At 39.2% G+C, this 18,503-nt stretch overlaps 1 protein-coding gene across 7 annotated transcripts in view; it reads right to left on the minus strand.

The window, feature by feature from the left end:
- The window catches only part of NSD3 (nuclear receptor binding SET domain protein 3), a 114,076-nt gene that overhangs the window by 58,289 nt on the left and 37,284 nt on the right, over nt 1–18,503 (minus strand). For all 7 annotated transcript variants that reach the window (XM_058433573.1, XM_032144031.2, XM_032144029.2 and 4 more), the window contains exons 3-6: nt 11,124–11,195; nt 10,002–10,164; nt 4,465–4,619; nt 2,410–2,925 (exon numbers count right to left, since the gene is read on the minus strand). In XM_058433573.1, the coding sequence (XP_058289556.1) occupies nt 2,410–2,925; nt 4,465–4,619; nt 10,002–10,164; nt 11,124–11,195 (906 nt within the window). The remainder of the gene's footprint in view (nt 1–2,409; nt 2,926–4,464; nt 4,620–10,001; nt 10,165–11,123; nt 11,196–18,503) is intronic.

The raw sequence follows: 18,503 nt of genomic DNA on the forward strand, positions 1-18,503 counted from the left end.
GGGCTTATAAAGATGGTTTAAAATGATCATAATTTGCTTAAATTTTATATGGTCTTTGATTGCAATTAATCTTAGCCTTTATCAGAACAATTTGATTAAGTGATCAAGATACTTTTTTTTCATTAAAAACAATTTTTTTTTTTTTTTCCTGAGAAGAAGTCTCCCTCTGTCACCCAGGCTGGAGTGCATGGTGTGATCTTGGCTCACTGCAACCTCCACCACCTGGGTTCAAGTGATTCTCCTGCCTCAGCCTTCCCGAGTACCTGGGAATACAGATGCGTGCCACCATGCCCTGCTAATTTTTTTTTGTATTTTTAGTAGAGATGAGGTTTCACCATGTTGGCCAGGCTGGTCTCGAACTCTTGACCTCAGGTGATCTGCCCACCTTGGCCTCCCAAAGTGCTGGGATTATAGGTGTGAGCCACCGCACCTGGCCAAAAAAAATTTTTTTTAAGATGGAATCTGGCTCTGTCACCTGGGCTGGAGTGCAGTGGCGTGATCTTGGCTCACTGCAACCTCTGCCTCCCAGGTTCAAGTAATTCTCCTGCCTCAGCCTCCCGAGTAGCTGGGGCCACAGGCGTGTGCCACCATGAGGTAGAGTATTTGTCTAAGTCTAGGTGATAAATGTCACTAAAAAATACACCTGTATCATTCAATTTTCTATAAAAACAAAATATTTTCTGGTCTTTATACATATCACAGTGAGAACTCTAGTCATTTCCATTTGGTAAAGTGCTCTATTACACAGAAAAAAATGCCAGTATGTCTTAAGAGACAAGAATATCCCTAGATACAGAAATATGTCACTCATGGTGACCAAAATGTGACCCAATAAGTAATCTGAAGCAGAAAGAAGGCAGGTATAATTAACTTAGGTCTCCTTTTAGGTATTTTTAATGCAATGGAATAGAAGTAAAGAAGTGATTTATAAACATATATGTATTTTTTTGGCCAGGCACCATGGCTCCTGCCTGTAATCTCAACACTTTGGGAGACTGAGGCAGGAAAACAGCTAGAGGCCAGGAGTTCAAGACCAGCCTGGGCACCATAGTGAGACCCTGTCTCTACAAAAAATTTTTAAAAGGTCCGGCACAGTGGCTCATGACTGTAATCTCAGTGCTTTGGAAGGCCAAGGCAGAAGATCCCTTGGGGTTGCAGTGAGCTATGATTGAACACTGCACTCCAGCCTGGGCCACAGAGTAAGACCTCATCTCTTAAAAAGGAAAAAAATAAATATAAATACATACATGCATGTATTTTTAGAGACTTCATTTTGAAAAGATCAGTTTTATCTTGAATTTCCTTTAAATAGCATTCTTTGGGGTGGTAGTGACAAAGTTTGACTTGTGCATTCAGAAGCAGTAAAACTAGCTCCAAGAATAAAGCCAATTTGTACTCAAAAAAGATGCAACATACTCATTTGCTATTTGAAAGATGAAAAATATTCATTTGCTATCAAGAGAACCAAGTGGGGACTGCAATTCAAGTTTTTGCAGGTAGCTTGGCCTTAACTGAAGTCAGCTGAACCTATAGGCAGACCAGGTTAAAAGAGCACCCTTGACATTTCTCTAGGAAGATGTATTACTAATTAAGCATACCTGTGTTTAACTAATTAATCTGCATATGACTATATTAGGAACAAAATAAGCATAGAATTCTTTAATACACATGAATGAAATGCAACTAAATCAAAATCACAAACTCAACACAGTGGGATGGGATGGGATGGTAGTGAAGAGGTACATGGAATAAATACCTACCAATATTATGGAAGAGTTTTAAAGTCTTCAAGCTAAAGTATAAGTGCCCTAAATGGAGGCCCAGGACAAACTGATGAAGGCACACAGTTTGTAGAGGCTGTTTTTACCCCATTACCCAAGTTATTGCCACAGCTAATCGTTAGAGAACAAATACAGTTCTGGGATTCTCTGAAAGGCAGTTAGACATCCCAAGCCAATAAGAATCTAACAAAATTGCTGGTGGAACCAAACAGGTCAGCAGGTACAATTATTACAGTGATTTTTATAACAATGGTTAATTCATATAATTGACAAAAATGATTTTAATAAGAAGTACACTTTGCAACTAAGAAAAGCTAACTACACAAGCTAGAAACAGGCAAAGTGCCCAGTTTTTTTCCACGACTTTAGGGAGCTAAGCTCAATTTTGGCTGCACAGCTCAAGACTAATCTACTACAGATGGGAAAATCACAAAAGAAGGGAGAAAAAAAGAAGAAAAACATAGCCTTTTTGCCTATCTTTCTTGCCCACAGAATACAATGACTGTATGTTTCAAATTCAGTGGGTAGAAAGGGTATTTAAATTATGCCAAGGTCATTGTTTTAAATGCCAAGGTTGACCACTTTTAAAATACCATCCCCCAAAAAACTCCAAGAAAAAAGGAGGTACCTTTGTTGAATAAACAAATTGATCGATAAATTTCCCATCCCCTGTAGCATTCTGAAGAGCAAACACTTGTTCAATTTTCACAACTGGAGACATGTTACACTTCTGCAAATCCAGGCTCCCTTTGTGCATCGTAATGGAAGCTGGTAAGGATTTCCTTGCTGCCGCAGTTTTCCAGGCTATTTTAACAGGAGGTGGCTCTTCCTCTTCCGCACTTGTGTGCCGCCTCTGGCTATGTCTCCGAATTTCAGTACTTGAGAGTGAGGAGGCCACCTCCCCTGCATTGGTCTGTTCTGGCTGAGTATTCAGCACAGATCTTGGTCGTCGGGTTTTTTTAACTTCGGTTTTGGAGGCAACATTCCTTTTTGCTTGGGATAAAGCCTCTTCAGGCTGTTTATCAATATAGATAAAAGTATACTGTTCTATTCTTTCTTCTCGAGTCATTTTCAATGCTTTCTCTGCATGGGCAATGCCAATATCCCACTGAGCACGTTCTCTCTGAGGTCGGGGTTTCCGAATCTTTAAAAAAGATACAGATTATCAGACATGCTTTACTCTAACAGGTACCTTAAAATTGATATGTATTTCCCATGTGATCCTGTTATCTTTTCAGGTCTACATAAATATCTTCAGGTTCTTTGGTCAAACAAGTGGAATGTTCTATTTCCATAATTCTGATAAATAGATATTCGATAACATGAGGATCTACTCTCTTTTATATCCTTCCTTTGCTGATCACTCTGCTGGACAAGGTCCCCAAGAGGGAGACATCCTTCTCCTCTCATATACATAAAAAGCTAGTGATTATGAGGGAAAAGAGAACAATGATTACAGAAATGGTTATTTTCAGCGGCTAATAAAACACTAACATTAAAAATGATACCCTGAAACTCCCAATTCTCTCCCATATCTAGGGGAGAGGGCAAGTCAGGGGTGCTACAGAGATCACAACAAAGCTACTGGCAGAGTTTGAACCACAATGCATGCAGGGACAGAATGAAGTGAAAGGACAGAGCCTCAAGGAACAAATGAAAGTTAACAAGACAAAGGAGAACAGGCATGGATGAGAAAAAAGATAGACCTGAATTATAGTTTCCATAGGTCTCTAGGTCCAGAGTTGATCAGAAGACTTTGGATTGGCAAGAGGGGTAAAAATACTTTGAATAAAGATGTGTGAGATGGCCAGAGCAATTAGGAATTATCCAGGTGGCTAGACTGATGTAGCCAGAAATTAGTTAATAAAACTATGAGCTAGTATACGTCAAATACTGATATATAAATCTGTAAAATATAAGTCTCATAAAATTAATCAAAATTCTCTGTGATAAAATTTAGTTTTTCAAGTGTAAAAAATGACAAATTTCTGAATCATAAGAGACCCACACTAAAATTAGTTGAGTTTAAAATCTTAACCAGATTACCAAGAGTTCATGTCAAAATTCTAAAATATCCACCACCACATCAAATATATTTCCTGATTCCATCACTTGTGTGATCTCGGTTGAACCACTTACATAAGCTTTCTGTGCCTCAATTTCTTCACCTGTAAAAAGGGGAATAATAGTATCTACCTCATATAGATTGTTATGAATAATAAGTGAGTTAATATATGTAAAATGCTTAAAAGCATACCTGTTTCACAATAGGCACTCACTAAATATTTTTAAAACTTTACTTTCATAAAACCATTTTGTTAAATAAGAATGAAAAGAAAGTATGGAAACGTGCTGAAATAGAAAAAAGAGTAAAAATCCCTGGCAAAATCCACATTTCACTAGCATCTGGTACACTTATGCACATTAATGAAACTCACAATAGAATCCAATATTAAGCAGGTAGCTAAAGTTCTTAATAGTACTATACGTCGTTTATATGACATATAAAACTCATTGGTGTACTTACAAACTTACTAGTCATTTACCATTATGATTAAAACAGCTGAAAGGGGTTTAAAAAAAGGATTCTAGTAATTATCTGAATTCAAGTATGAAAAATTCTTCTAAATTATTAAGTTCTTTAAAAACCATACTAGGTAAATAATATTAACATGTTAGTTACCTTTTGTTTCTCAGAGTGATTGCTGGCTTGTTTGGTTGCCTCAGCCAGTAATTCTTCATACTGTTTATGACCTTTATACTCCCGTACCCGTTTTTCATGAACCCACGCCCTCTCTGGCTGGTTGCTAAAAAACTGGACATGATATTCTCGGGCACCTGTAAGTAAAAATTCTTATTAACCATTTCAGAACATAAGCATTCACATCTACTTTGCCAAAAATGGGAATCTAACCCAGGTTCCTCAGTGTTACTCCCACTAAAACTTGTATGTTTGGATTGTCCAAAGATATGTTCCAATACCCACCAGTTATAGAACTAATAGCTACTGTAAAAATCACCACAAATAATTGATTGCACCACTGCACTCCAGCCTGGGTGACAGAGCAAGACTCTGTCTCAAAACAAAACAAAACAAAACAACATTCTTCTCATTAACTTTTTAACAAAATAGTCATTTTTCATAAAAATATAATTAATGATAGCATGTAAGGGGTTCTTGTTGTTAGAGACATGGTCTCACTCTATGGCCCAGGCCGGACTGCAGTGGCATGATCCTAGCTCACTGCAGCCTCAAACTCCTGGGCTCAGGCAATCCTGTGCCTTAGCCTATTGAGCAGGTAAGACTACAGGCATATGCCACCATGCTCAGTTAATTAATAAATTTTTTTGTTGCTTTTTTTTGTAGAGATGGGAGCTCAGGCTGGTCTCAAACGCTTGGCCTGAAGTAATCCTCCTGCCTCAGCCTCCCAAAGTGCTGAGATTACAGGCATGAGCCACTGGCCCCAGCCTATGATAGGTTCTTATTTTTAAATAAATTAATAAATATTTTGAAATTTTCTCAGCTTTAATTTCTTTTTTTCTTTAAACTGAGATGGGGTCTTGCTATGTTGCCCAGGCTGGTCTTGAACTCCTGGGCTCAAGCAATCCTCTCTCCTCAGCCTCCCAAAGTGTTAGAATTACAGGCGTGAGCCACTGAGCCTGCATCTCAGCTTTAATTCCTAAATTTAAATAACATTAGATATAACCCACGTAAACAAAAGCCTTTTTGAGTCCTCAAGTTTTAGGAGTAAAAGGGGTCCTGGGACCACAACATCTGAGAACTGCTGATTAAGGGCAATGCTACTCTGAAATTGGTTTGACAAACAAGCCAGTCTGTGACAAAGTAAGTAAAGTTGAGTAAGCACTGAGAAACTCTGACAGCAATTTGACATTGTTATGATATCTAGACACATGATCAAGAATCTTGCACTAGGTGTTTTTTCAGGGGAAGGGCATTCTTTTTTTTTAAATAATTAAGTTTGGTTGTATTTCACAGAGGTATTAGTCCATAGTAGACTAGACATTTGAAAAAAGTAAAAAAAAAAAAAAACTGATCTTTTGCCAAAAACAGTCTGAAAAATACTGTTCTAGAGAAAAAGTATTAGATCAACGGAGAAATGCAGGAACTGATCTTTTCAGACAACCCAAAGTAATTAGGAAGAAAAAGGCAACAGTAGACTCAGACTTCCATATCATCTCATCTGAGAATAAAGACCCAAGCACGAATCTAATTATAATTAGTCAAAGAAGATTTATCTGAAATCCAAATGGTTTTTGGGGGGAAAAATAGAAATATAACCTAAACTAATAAGTGAATCTCAAGGACAGGGTAGTGGGTACAGGTATTCAGATTAAAAAAAAAAAAAACATAGTACATAATGTTTCCAAACATCAGAGTTATTTCTTCAGATATAAACAGATAATCCTAAAGGACTTAACATAAAAGCTGAAATTTATAGATAACACAATTTCATTTTAATCTGTATTTTCAACTTCTTCCCCCATTAAATCATTTACTAGAGAGGAAACAAGACAAACATTTTGCCTATTTGTTAGCACTTTGTTTCCTGATACCTGGAAAACTATGAAATAAGACTGAAATAAGAAGCTACAGACCTGAAAAGTCAAGAAACAAGCACAGCTGTCTCTGACTGAAGAGCTAAATTTTTAATGAGTCCTAAATAATAAAATACAACTTAAAATAGAATTGTGATCCAAACATCTTTCAACATGCTCTTACAAATGATTATTACATCTTTATGTGTGAAAAACTGTTAAATACATTTTCCAATGCTAAGAATCTAATAAAAATACTGACTAATAACAATATGGAAACCAGTGATTACTATATATGATTAAGATAAATTTTACAAAGTTGCTTAGATAGAAAGCAACACAGGAGATTCACTCATTTCTCTGGGTATCTCCCATGTATACATGCAGTATATGTGCTATTAAAAAAATAATGATCAGCATAAAATGCTTAATAGGCATCATGTGTGGAACATAATCAACAAAATTTTTAGGCTGTGTTTTTTGGTTTTCAGAAAAACTGTCAGAAAGCTACTGCATTTAAAACTGTACTATATAGCCATAAATGGAATATTATTTGGCAATAAAAAGGAATAAAGCACTGATACCATGCTACAACATGGATGAATCTCAAAAACATTATGGTAAGTGAATAGGTGAGTCTACAGAGACAGAAAGTAGTTACTGGCTGCTTAGCGGGTAGAAATGAGGGTGACTGCTAATGGATACAGGATTTTTTGGGGTTGATGAACATGTTCTAAAATAGATTGTGGTGATGGTTGCACAATTCTGTGAATGTACAGATTTTTAAATCAATGAATTGTACATTTTAAAAGGGTGAATTGGTCAGGAGCAGTGGCTCACGCCTTTAATCCCAGCACTTTGGGAGGCCGAGGCGGGCAGATCACAAGGTCAGGAGTTTGAGACCAGCCTGGCCAACATAGTGAAATCCCGTCTCTACTAAAAATACAAAAAAAAAAAAAAAATTAGCCGGCTTGGTGGTGGGTGCCTGTAATCTCAGCTACTCAGGAGGCTGAGGCAGGAGAATCGCTTGAACCTGGGAGGCGGAGGTTGCAGTGAGCTGAGATTGTGCTACTGCACTACAGCCTGGGCAACAACAGCCTGGGCAACAATCCATCTCAAAAACAAACAGAAAAAACAGGTGAATTTTATGATATGAGAATTATATTTCAATAAAGTTTTTAAAACTACTATAGAAAAATAGAACAATTTAAATTTTTATTAAAATATATGTTAAAATATATGCATTTCTTAACCTAAAATTTCAGACTTCTGGTAGTAATATAAACAAAATCGGTTTTTCCAGCACTAAAGTAGGAAGCTGCCTATGGGGTACCAGGCTAGATTTTTTTTTTTTTTTTTTTTTGAGACCAAATCTCACTCTGTCACCCAGACTGGAGTGAAGTGGTGGATCTCGGCTCACTGCAACCGCAACCTCCACCTCCTGGGTTCAAGTGATTCTCTTGTCTCAGTCACCTGAGTGAGACCTTAGAGGCATGCGCCACAACACCTGGCTAATTTTTGTATTTTCAGTAGATATGGGGTTTCACCATATTGGCCAGGCTGGTCTTGAACTCCTAACCTCAGGTGATCCACCCACCTTGGCCTCCCAAAAAGTGCTGGGATTACAGGCATGAGGCACCTTGCCCAGCCAATATTAGGTTAATTAATAAAACTAAATGTAAATACTTCCTTTGAAATACAGATGAGACATAAATTGTGCTTTCATTTGTATCTTGAAAAAAGCTGAAATCTGCAGGTTTTCATAAAGTAACTGAGTATGAAACTCTTTATACAATCTCAACAGTATGCTTTCCTCAGGGGAGAGAAGTGAAGATCCAGAGTTCTGACATGATGTAACTTCTTAGAGAGTTCTGGAGGCCCAGATGTGGACATGAATTGTTTTATTTAAGAAAGTATGGTCTTCTTGGAAAATCGTTGTCTTTTCTTTTTCCACTCATATAACCATAGATTATTGGAGGGGTAGGGTACTTCAGAGACGACTAGTCCAATATACTTCTTATATAAATGAAGGAACTATAATAAGACTGCCTCTTCCAACCTCTATAAATGATGACTGGGTGAATTTAACTGCTTTCCCTGTAATATAAGGCAGTGTTTAGGAGGAGAGGTTATGAAATTAAGATTTCTTTGAGATTCTGTTTACCTATTTAAAATATGTGATAATAATAGTACCTACTTCACTGTGTTGCTGCTATGAAGATTGTGTAAGAAAATATGTAAGAGAACTACTGAACACAGGACCTTGCACTAAAGCAGACACCCAACAATGTTGGTTTTTCACTTCTGCCTCACTGACACATCCCCTCTCCTAACCTTTAATCAGCAGGTCACATTGACAAGACGAAAAATGGTCGAGCCAGATGGCCTTCTATACTGGGAGATATTCTTGGTTATGCAGCACAAGAATCACAGATATGGCTGATCCTATCACAAATGTGCCTTGCCAGACATAAACAGATACTTTTTCTCCTCAGAAGAGTGAACGAGGACCAAGACAGATGGTTTAAAGTAAAAGAAACAGGTACAAACTTGTCACAGACAATGAGGAACTCTACACATGACAAGAGTCAATTCACAAAGTTAACACCCAGAAGTAAGTTCCAAGCTCAAACCTTTCTTTGGCTACTAAGCAAGTTCATTTCAAATGCTAGAATCTCAGCAGTCTACTCCACATAATTCTTTGGTCAAATCCCAGAAAAAGAGTAGAGAAAAGTTAGAATTGTCTTTCTTAATTTTATTAACATTCCTAAGGTAGGATTCTATATTATATAGCTACCTTCAGGCTACATGTCATATCAAATTTACAAGGATGCCCCAGTAAATTTACAGATTCAAGAATGGAGTGTAGAGGGAAAAAAAAGCATCCTGCAAAATTTGCCAGGATGAAAAGTACTTGTCTGGGTAAAAAATTACTATCCATAGCAGTCAACGATGAAATAAAAATGTTCAAAGCAGGCTTGGCCCAAATGCTTATTAAGCTCATATAAAACATCTGATCACTTGTCCACATGCTTTCTTTAGGAAATATGAGGTCATATTGTCAGTCAGATTAAGGTCTTTAAAAAAAGCAAGTGTAAGCAAATTATTAGCAAATGTAGGATGTCATAAGGAAAACAAGGACTGCATTAGCCATAGAAGCACTCTGCAATTTAAAATGACTATCAGTATTTCACTGGTTTTAAAAACTGATACAGAGGCTGGGTGCAGTGGCTCACGCCTGTAATCCTACCACTTTGGGAGGCCGAGGCAGGTGCATCCCCTGAGTTCAAGAGTTTAAGACCATCCTGGCTAACATGGTGAAACCTCATCTGTATTAAAAATGCAAAAACTAACCAGGAATGGTGGCGGGTGCCTGTAATCCCACCTACTCCAGAGGCCGAGGCAGGAGAATCACTTGAACCCAGGAGGCGGAGGTTGCAGCGAGCTGAGATTGAGCCATTGCACTCCAGCCTGGGCAACAGAGCAAAAACTCCGTCTCAAAGAAAAAAAAAAAAAAAAAAAAAATCCACAAAACTGATACAGATATGCACATTTTTGTATCAGATTATATATTACGCGTGTATTCTTATATTCACATACAACATTTAAAAGTCACTTTTATTTCCAACCTTTTACTTAGTATCTGTTTATGCCTTTTCTTACCTCTTGTGTTAATTTTGGTATGAACCTCAAGCTGGGGATCACTTGAAACCATACAAGGCCACCAAGGATAGGTTCCCACCTTGGACCACACAAGATCGCCAACCTGAAACTTAACACCAGTGGACACTTCTGTTGTTGGAACAGAAGATAGTATTGGCTGAACCTACAGGAAAGGGTCAAAAAGCTTCATCAGAAATTCAAAAAAAGAAACTATGTATAAAGTACATTAAAAATGCTAACAATGTAATTTTATCTTCAGTTACACTTTGATACAGGAAAGGGTCAAAAAACATCAGAAATTCAGAAAAAGAAACTAGGTATAAAGTACATTAAAAATACTAACAATGTAATTTTATCTTCAATTATACTTTGATACAAGAAAGGGTCAAAAAACATCAGAAATTCAAAAAAAAGAAACTATGTATAAAGTACATTAAAAGTGCTAACAATGTAAATTTATCTTCAATTATACTTCTCTCTGATGCCTCCAATCTAAAACTAACAAAAGGGAAGGAGGAAAAATATTAATAACCCCACCCCAAATACTGAAGATAGGATTGATGGTTTCTGTTGCCAAATTATTAACAAGGCATGTTAAGAATACACATGATCGGCCAGGCGCGGTGGCTCACGCCTGTAATCCCAGCACTTTGGCAGGGTGAGGTGGGCAGATCACGAGGTCAGGAGATCGAGACCAGCCTGGTCAACACAGTGAAACCCCATCTCTACTAAAAATACAAAAATTAGCTGGGCATGGTGGCACGTGCCTGTCATCCCAGCTATTCAGGAAGCTGAGGCAGGACAATCACTTGAACCCGGGAGGCAGAGGTTGCAGTGAGTCGAGATCGCGCCACTGCACTCCAGCCTGGGCAACAGAGCGAGACTCCGTCTCAAAAAAAAAAAACCACATGATTAATTGAAAAAAAAAAAACAGGTCATAGTTTTGAAAAGGAAAATAATTCACTGAAAATATCCACTTATCAAGCCAGCTCCAAGATTTATTTCAATATAATTTCTGAAATTAAGAAGCATAGTACCAATACAATTGTGTTGCAGTTCAATCACTGTGTTTCACCACCTTCCACCATATTTGGTTAGACAGTATTCAGTAAAACAACTTACTGGGGCTTCCTCTTTTAGTACTGGTTCTTCCCTTGGTTTTTCTGATACAGTGTCAACCCTCTCATTTGGTCTCTAGGTGAAAAGGTATAGGTAAGTAGAATAAAATGTCATTAAATAAACAAACAAAAAATAGTGACATACATAAAAAGAATCAAAGAAAACTAAATAAAGAGAATAAAGGGTATTTATTAACTGAACAATGTAAGGAGTAAGAATACAACTTATTCAGTACCTAATGCTGTCTCAACATTCATTTTCCACCCCGTATCATAGCTTTTATCGCCTTTTTCTTATTTTGTTACTTTTAAAACTTAATTTCTAGGCTGGGTGCAGTAGCTCATGCCTGTAATCCCAGCACTTTGGGAGGCTAAGGCAGGTGGATCACAAGGTCAGGAGTTCAAGACCAGCCTGGCCAGCATGGTGAAACCCCGTCTCTACTAAAAATTAAAAAAATAGCTGGGCACGGTGACACACGCCTGTAGTCCCAGCTACTTGGGAGGCTGAGGCCGGAGAATCACTTGAACCCAGTGGGCGGAGGTTGCAGTGAGCCGAGATTGTGCCACTGCATTCCAGCCTGGGCGACAGAGTGAGACTCTGTCTCAAAAAAAAAAAAACAAAAAAAAAAAAACTTAATTTCTAAATAAACTGGTAATTTTCTTTTTAATGCTCAGATTCTAAAAAAAAAACGGGCACTCTAAGATTACTAGTAAGATGTAACTTGAAACTTTTCTGGAGAGCAATTTGGTTGTATATATGAAAAGCATTAAATTTTCAGACTCTCTGATCTTGCAAATCTACTTCTAAGAATGTATATTTGAAAAGCACTGAGAGATGTAAAAAATATGGATAAGTATGAAGACATCATACCACTGCTACTTACAAGAGCTAAGTATTAGACATAACCTAGATGGGCTGGGCATGGCAGCTCATGCCTGTGATCCTAGCACTTTGGGAGGCTGAGGCAGGCGGATCACGAGATCAAGAAATTGAGACCATCCTGGCCAACATGGTGAAACCCTGTCTCTACTAAAAACACTAAAAATTAGCTGGGTGTGGTGGGTGTGCACCTGCAGTCTCAGCTACTCGGGAGGCTGGGGCAGGAGGATCGCTTGAACCTGGGAGGCGGGGGTTGCAGTGAGCCAAGATCATGCCACTGCACTCCAGCCTGGTGACAGAGCAAGACTCTGTCTCAAAAAAAAAAAGAAGTTCCTAAAACCCTTTAGGGAGGCAATTTGCAAGTAGCTATCAAAATTCAAGATATGTATACTCTTCAATCTAGCAATCACATTGTAGAAATTTATTCTACAGAAATATGCAAAACAAGAAAATCTAAGCAGAGGAATGGTAACTACAGTATTATTTCATGTCAGTAATCTGCATGTCTACCAATATCTTCCAACTTTTTATTTAAAAATATGTAATATATACATGCCTTGAAAATATTTGGTACAATGTAAACAAAACTGATACCAGTAATTATCTTTTGGGAATGACATGAAGGAAATGGTGAAGGAAGATCTTCTATACCTTTTTATTATTTGCCTTTTCTGTAAAAACAAAAAACCAAATTACTTCTACAATTGAAAAGATTTTTAAAATATGTTACTTGTTAGAGAACAGAATTTAATTTAGATGGCTTAAAAAGAGGGTATAGCCATTAAAGTAGGTCTTAACTCCACTAAAAGAATATGATTAATTCTAAAAGCTACTTAAAATTCTCATTCTATTATTTCAAAACATTAAAGACGCTGTTGTGAAAACAAAGTTTTATTAAATTAAAAAAAGTATAAAAAGGTTTTTGTTTTTTTGAGACAGAGTCTTGCTCTGCTGTTGCCTAGGCTGGAGTGTGGTGGCGCGATCTCGGCTCATTGCAACCTCTGCCTCCCAGGTTCAAGTGGTTCTCCGCCTTCAGCCTCCTGAGAAGCTGGGAATATAGGCCCGCACCACCACACCCAGCTAATTTTTGTATTTTTAGTAGAGACGAGGTTTCGCCATGTTGGCCAGGCTGGTCTTGAACTCTTAACCTCAGGTGATCCACTTGCCTTGGCCTCCCAAAGTGCTGGGATTACAGGTGTGAGCCACCGCACCTGGCCTAAAAAGGTTTTTAAGTTTTAGGAAAATGATATGTTCTATAAGCCAGACTAATGTCCCCAAACCCAAGTATCAATCATTCACTTCACAGTGCCTAGGACGTTCCAGGCCCAGTTCTAGAAGCTATATAGGCTATATATAATAGTGAAACAAACAGATGTGATTCCTGACCACAAGGAGTTTACAGTTGGGCAGGAGAGACTGACATTAAAAAACAGAAACACAAACATCCAGTTAAAAAGTAAGTGCTATGGCTCAGCATGGTGTGGCTCACACCTGTCAGTACTTTGGGAGGCCAAGGTGGAAGGATCTCTTGAGGCCAAGAGTTCAAGACCAGCTGGGGCAACACAGTGAGACCCAGTACCTAAAAACAACAAATGCCTGTAGTCCCAACTACTCTGAGGGGCTGAGGCAGGAGAATCGCTTATGCCCCAGAGTTCAAGGCTTCAATGGGCTATGATTGCACTCCAGCCTGGGTGATGGAGCGAAACCCCATCTCTTAAAACAACAACAACAAACAAAAAAAGTGCTAGGAAGAGAAAGATAATAGTGTGTAAGTGTATATGTATTTTCAGATACGAAGATCAGGAAAAGCCTCTCTAAGAAAATAAATTACAATCTGCCAGGCACGGTGGCTCACACCTGTAATCCCAGCACTTTGGGAGGCCAAGGCAGGGAAATCACATGGTCAGGAGTTCGAGACCAGCCTTGCCAAGATGGTGAAACCCCGTCTCTACTAAAAATAGAAAAATTAGCCAGGCACGGTTAATTTTTTTTTTTTTTTTTTTTTTGAGTCAGAGTCTCTGTCACCCAGGCTGGAGTACAGTGGCACGATCTTGGCTCATTGCAACCTCTTGCCTCCCAGGTTGCAAGACTACTGTAATCCCAACTACTCGGGAGGCTGAGGCAGAAGAATTGCTTGAACCTGGGAGGCAGAGGTTGCACTAAGCTGAGATTGCGCCACTGGAGTGTAACCTGGGTGACAGAGTGAGACTCCGTCTCAAAAAAAAAAAAAAAAAGAAAAGAAATTACAATCTAAGAATCAAAGGACAAAGAATTAGCTTAGTAAACATGGAGCAAAGAACATTCCAGGAGGAAGGAGTAGCATGTGTGAGATACCTGAGGTTAAAAACAGCACCAGCTGTGCACAGTGGCTCACACCTATAATCCCAGCACTTTGAGAGGCTGGGGCAGGTGGATCACTTGAGCCTAGGAACTCAAGAACAGCTTGGGCAACATGGCAAGACTCCATCTCTACAAAAAAAGAGCCAGGCATAGTGATGTGTACCTATATACTCCCAGCTACTCGGGAGGCTAAGGTGGGAGGACTGCTTGAGCCCAGGAGTTTGAGGCTGTGTTAGCTATGATCACATCACTGCACTCCAGCCTGGGTGACAGAGTGAGACTCTGTCTCCAAAAAAAAAAGGGACTTCCTTCCAAACCTTATAATTCAAATGTCTTATCTTTTTTAATTTTTTGATTTGTTCCAGATTATTGGTGTTTCCTTCAGGCTGGTTTGAATGAAACACCATCAAAATCACTTTCAAAGAATTAAAGTTTTTTACACAGCCATTTTAAAAGAAAGAAGTGGCTAGGGAGTGAAGGATGCCCAAGAGGATTTATTCTAAGCTTTCAAGACTATATCTTACTTATGAGAAGAAAAAGAACTCGAGTAAGGATGCTGCAATAATAGAGAGGGAGTATCTATTGTAAAATGTGCGTGAGCAAAACAGATATACCTGGTAGGCATTTAGAGACAGAGATAAGTTTAAGACATTAAAATTAAGTAGGAACAGAGATACCCTCTTTGGGTACTAATTCCATTGCTTTGTCAGGAAGAGAAAACATCAGAGAAAAAGATGACAGTGAGTTAGCTCTCCTTAATGTTCAACGCATCTTAATTTTAAAATTATGATTTTGTGGGTATATACCACTTTTTTACATTTTTAATTGACTCCACATAAGAACACCTAAAAATTATGTTAAGAGTGGCTAAAATAAATTACATTATCCTAAATATTCCTTTACAAATTTTAGCCTAGTACTTTTTTTTTTTTTTTTTTGAGACAGAGGCTTGCTCTGTTGCCAGGCTGGAATGCAGTGGCATGATCTCGGCTCACTACAACCTCTGCCTCCCAGGTTCAAGTGATTCTCCTGCCTCAGCCTCCCAAGTAGCTGAGATTACAGGCACATGCCACCACACCCGGTTGTATTTTTAGTAGAGATGGGGTTTCACCATGTTGGCCAGGAGGTCTCGATCTCTTGACCTTGTGATCCACCTGCCTTGGCCTCCCAAAGTGCTGGGATTACAGCCATGAGCCGCCGTGAGCCGCCGCGCCCAGCCTTCAGCCTGTTACTTTTATTAAAACCCAAGAGATTCATTAAGATGAGTATATTACAGGCCAGGTGCTGTAGCTCACGCCTGTAATCCCAGAACTTTGGAAGGCCGAGGTGAGTGGATCACTTGAGGTCAGGAGTTCAAGACCAGCCTGGCCAACATGGCGAAACCCCGTCACTACTAAAAATACACAAAAAAATTAGCTGAGTGTGGTGATGCACACCTGTAATCCCAGCTACCTGGGGAGCTGAAGCATAGGAATCGCTTGAACCCGGGAGGCAAGAGATTGCAGTGAGCCGAGATCGTGCCACTGTACTCCAGCCTGGGTGACAGAGACTCTGACCCAAAAAAAAAGAAAAGATTAGTAATACACATCAAATCTGTCAGAATTTCAAAGCCTTAATAATATTACTTATATAAATTTCAAAAACATTGAGTAAAATCATAGTCCCTAAAAGAACAAAAAACTAATGTCAACATTAAAGTTGGAAAGAAAATTTTAAAGGTAATAAATTGTGCATTTTTATTTTACTTTCTGAATGACTTAAGTTTGTAACCTTAAAAATAAAAAATGTGGGCCAAGTGCAGTGGCTCACACCTGTAATCCAAGTAATTTGGGAGGCCAAGGTGGGTGGATCACCCTAAGGTCAGGGGTTTGTGACCAGCCTGGCCAACATGACAAAACCCCATCTTTACTAAAAATACAATAACTAGCCAGGTGTGGTGGCACACACCTGTAATCCCAGCTACTGAGGAGGCTGAGGCAGGATAATCGCTTGAATCCTGGAGGCAGAGGTTGCAGTGAGCCAAGATTGCGCCACTGCACTCCACCCTGGGCAACAGAGTGAGATTCCGTCTCAAAAATAAATACATAAAATTAAATAAAAAATGTGTACAATAAAGAACATTTTGCATATAAAGAGTTTCTAAGAATTTTAAGGCCTAATACTCTGAGGCTAGAGAACCAAACCTGCTACCTTAGTGTTCATAGGACGGATCCAGCCACTCTGCTTTTTATAAGGGGATATGGCAAACTAAGAGTTAATGAGACTCTGCCTTAGTGGATTAGCCCACTGAAGTGCTGATAGGAGACCAGTGACTGTTTGAATAACAGGGCCTACGCTCACATGCCTGAGGCATTCCACCTGCCAAGGAGGAAGACATGCAGAAACACAGCCACACGTTTCTGATTTGGTGGGAGGAAAAACAGCTCATGCAGATTTTTAAAATATACAATTTCAGTAGTGATCTCAGGTCTCCTGCTGCCTAGATGTTTGGACACATTTTCTTCGTTGAGATATACTTAGGTTGTTCCAAATAACAGCCACTCTTCAGAAGGCCAAACAGCTTAGAATTAGGGGGAAATACTTACACATCAAGTACTAAGAACAAAGTAGCAGGTGAAATCTTAAGGTGTTGTGTTTATTTGTTTGTTTTTGAGACAGAGTCTCATTCTGTCACCCAGGCTGGAGTGCAGTGGCACGATCTTGGCTCATTGCAATCTCCACCTCCCAGGTTCAAGCAATTCCTGTGCCTTGGCCTCCCGAATAGTTGGGATTACAGGTACCCACCACTACGCCCGGCTAATTTTTAAATATTTTTAGTAGAGATGGGGTTTCACCATGTTGGCCAGGCTGGTCTTGAACTCCTGACCTTAAGTGATCCACCCACCTCGGCCTCCCAAAATGCTGGCATTACAGATTGAGCCACCATGCCCAGACTTAAACATGGAACTCAACTATATGAGATTTTGTTTGCTCAAAAAAGAACCTATGAACCTATGAGTGGGCTTTTAAGGAACAACAACAAAGTAAAGTAAAAGAAAAAATCTATATAAAAGCAAATCCAGCTCCAGGAGATTTATATCAGACGTTTTCTCCAGGAATACGTTTTTCATTATGTTTCCCTGAGGCATCTGGGGGAGGGAAGCTGTCCAGTGAAGTCAGTGGACGCTTCTTTGGGCTTCCCTTTCACTTCTCAGTCCTCTACAATGCTAGACACCAAGGGCTGGGACCCCTATGGACAACCAGGAGGCATAGGGTATTGACTATTAAAACACTTAAAACAACTGTCCTGAAGGAAGCACTGTAGATGTTGTTCAAGTTAAGGAAATCTAATTTGAAAACATATGCAGTTGTGAAACATTGATTTATACACATCTCTAGCTTAGCAAAAGCATGACATTAACAAATGGGCAAGAGCCGTGGGAGCTCTGGCTTTGAAGGTCTGTGGTCAGAATGGACTACAACTTCTACAATTGCCCCCGTGTGTGATACAATTCCAATTAATCAAAATTCAATTAACAAGAACTTACCTCTTTACTTCTTTGAAGGAAGAGAAGAGAGAAGGGAGTGAGAAGGAGAGAGAGAGAGGCAGAGAAGAAGGGAGAGAAGAAGGAAGGAATGGAAGAGGGAAGGGACGAGGGGGTAGGACAGAAAGAGGGAGGAATGGGGCAGAGAGGGGAGTGGGGGGGAGGGAGGGAGAGGAAGAGGGAGAGAAGGAGACAGGGAGAGAGGGAGAGAGAGAGAGAACGAACAAGAAAAAAACCTGGATTCCCCCCAAGACTTGACTTTCAGGCAATGCTCCTAGTAATATTCCAGGCAGTCAATGCCACTTTCTCCAGCTATGCTTTTGGTCAAATTGATATTCCTTTATCCCAAGCTACTGTAAGATCCTAAACAATCAAACAGTAAATTTTGCTCATCATGATTCAATAAAAGGGAAAATGAATTAAAACCCTTAAATTAAAATCTAAACATTTGGGCCAGGCGCAGTGGCTCACGCCTGTAATCCCAGCACTTTGGGAGGCCGAGGCAGGCAGATCACCTGAGGTCGGGAGTTCAATACCAGCCTGACCAACATGACCCTGTCTCTACTAAAAAACAAACAAACAAACAAACAAAAAAACAAAATTAGCCGGGCGTGGTGGTATGCCTGTAATCCCAGCTACT

This window comes from Hylobates moloch, unplaced genomic scaffold, assembly GCF_009828535.3.
Source record: "Hylobates moloch isolate HMO894 unplaced genomic scaffold, HMol_V3 SCAFFOLD_22, whole genome shotgun sequence".
Classification (NCBI taxonomy): Eukaryota; Metazoa; Chordata; class Mammalia; order Primates; family Hylobatidae; genus Hylobates; species Hylobates moloch.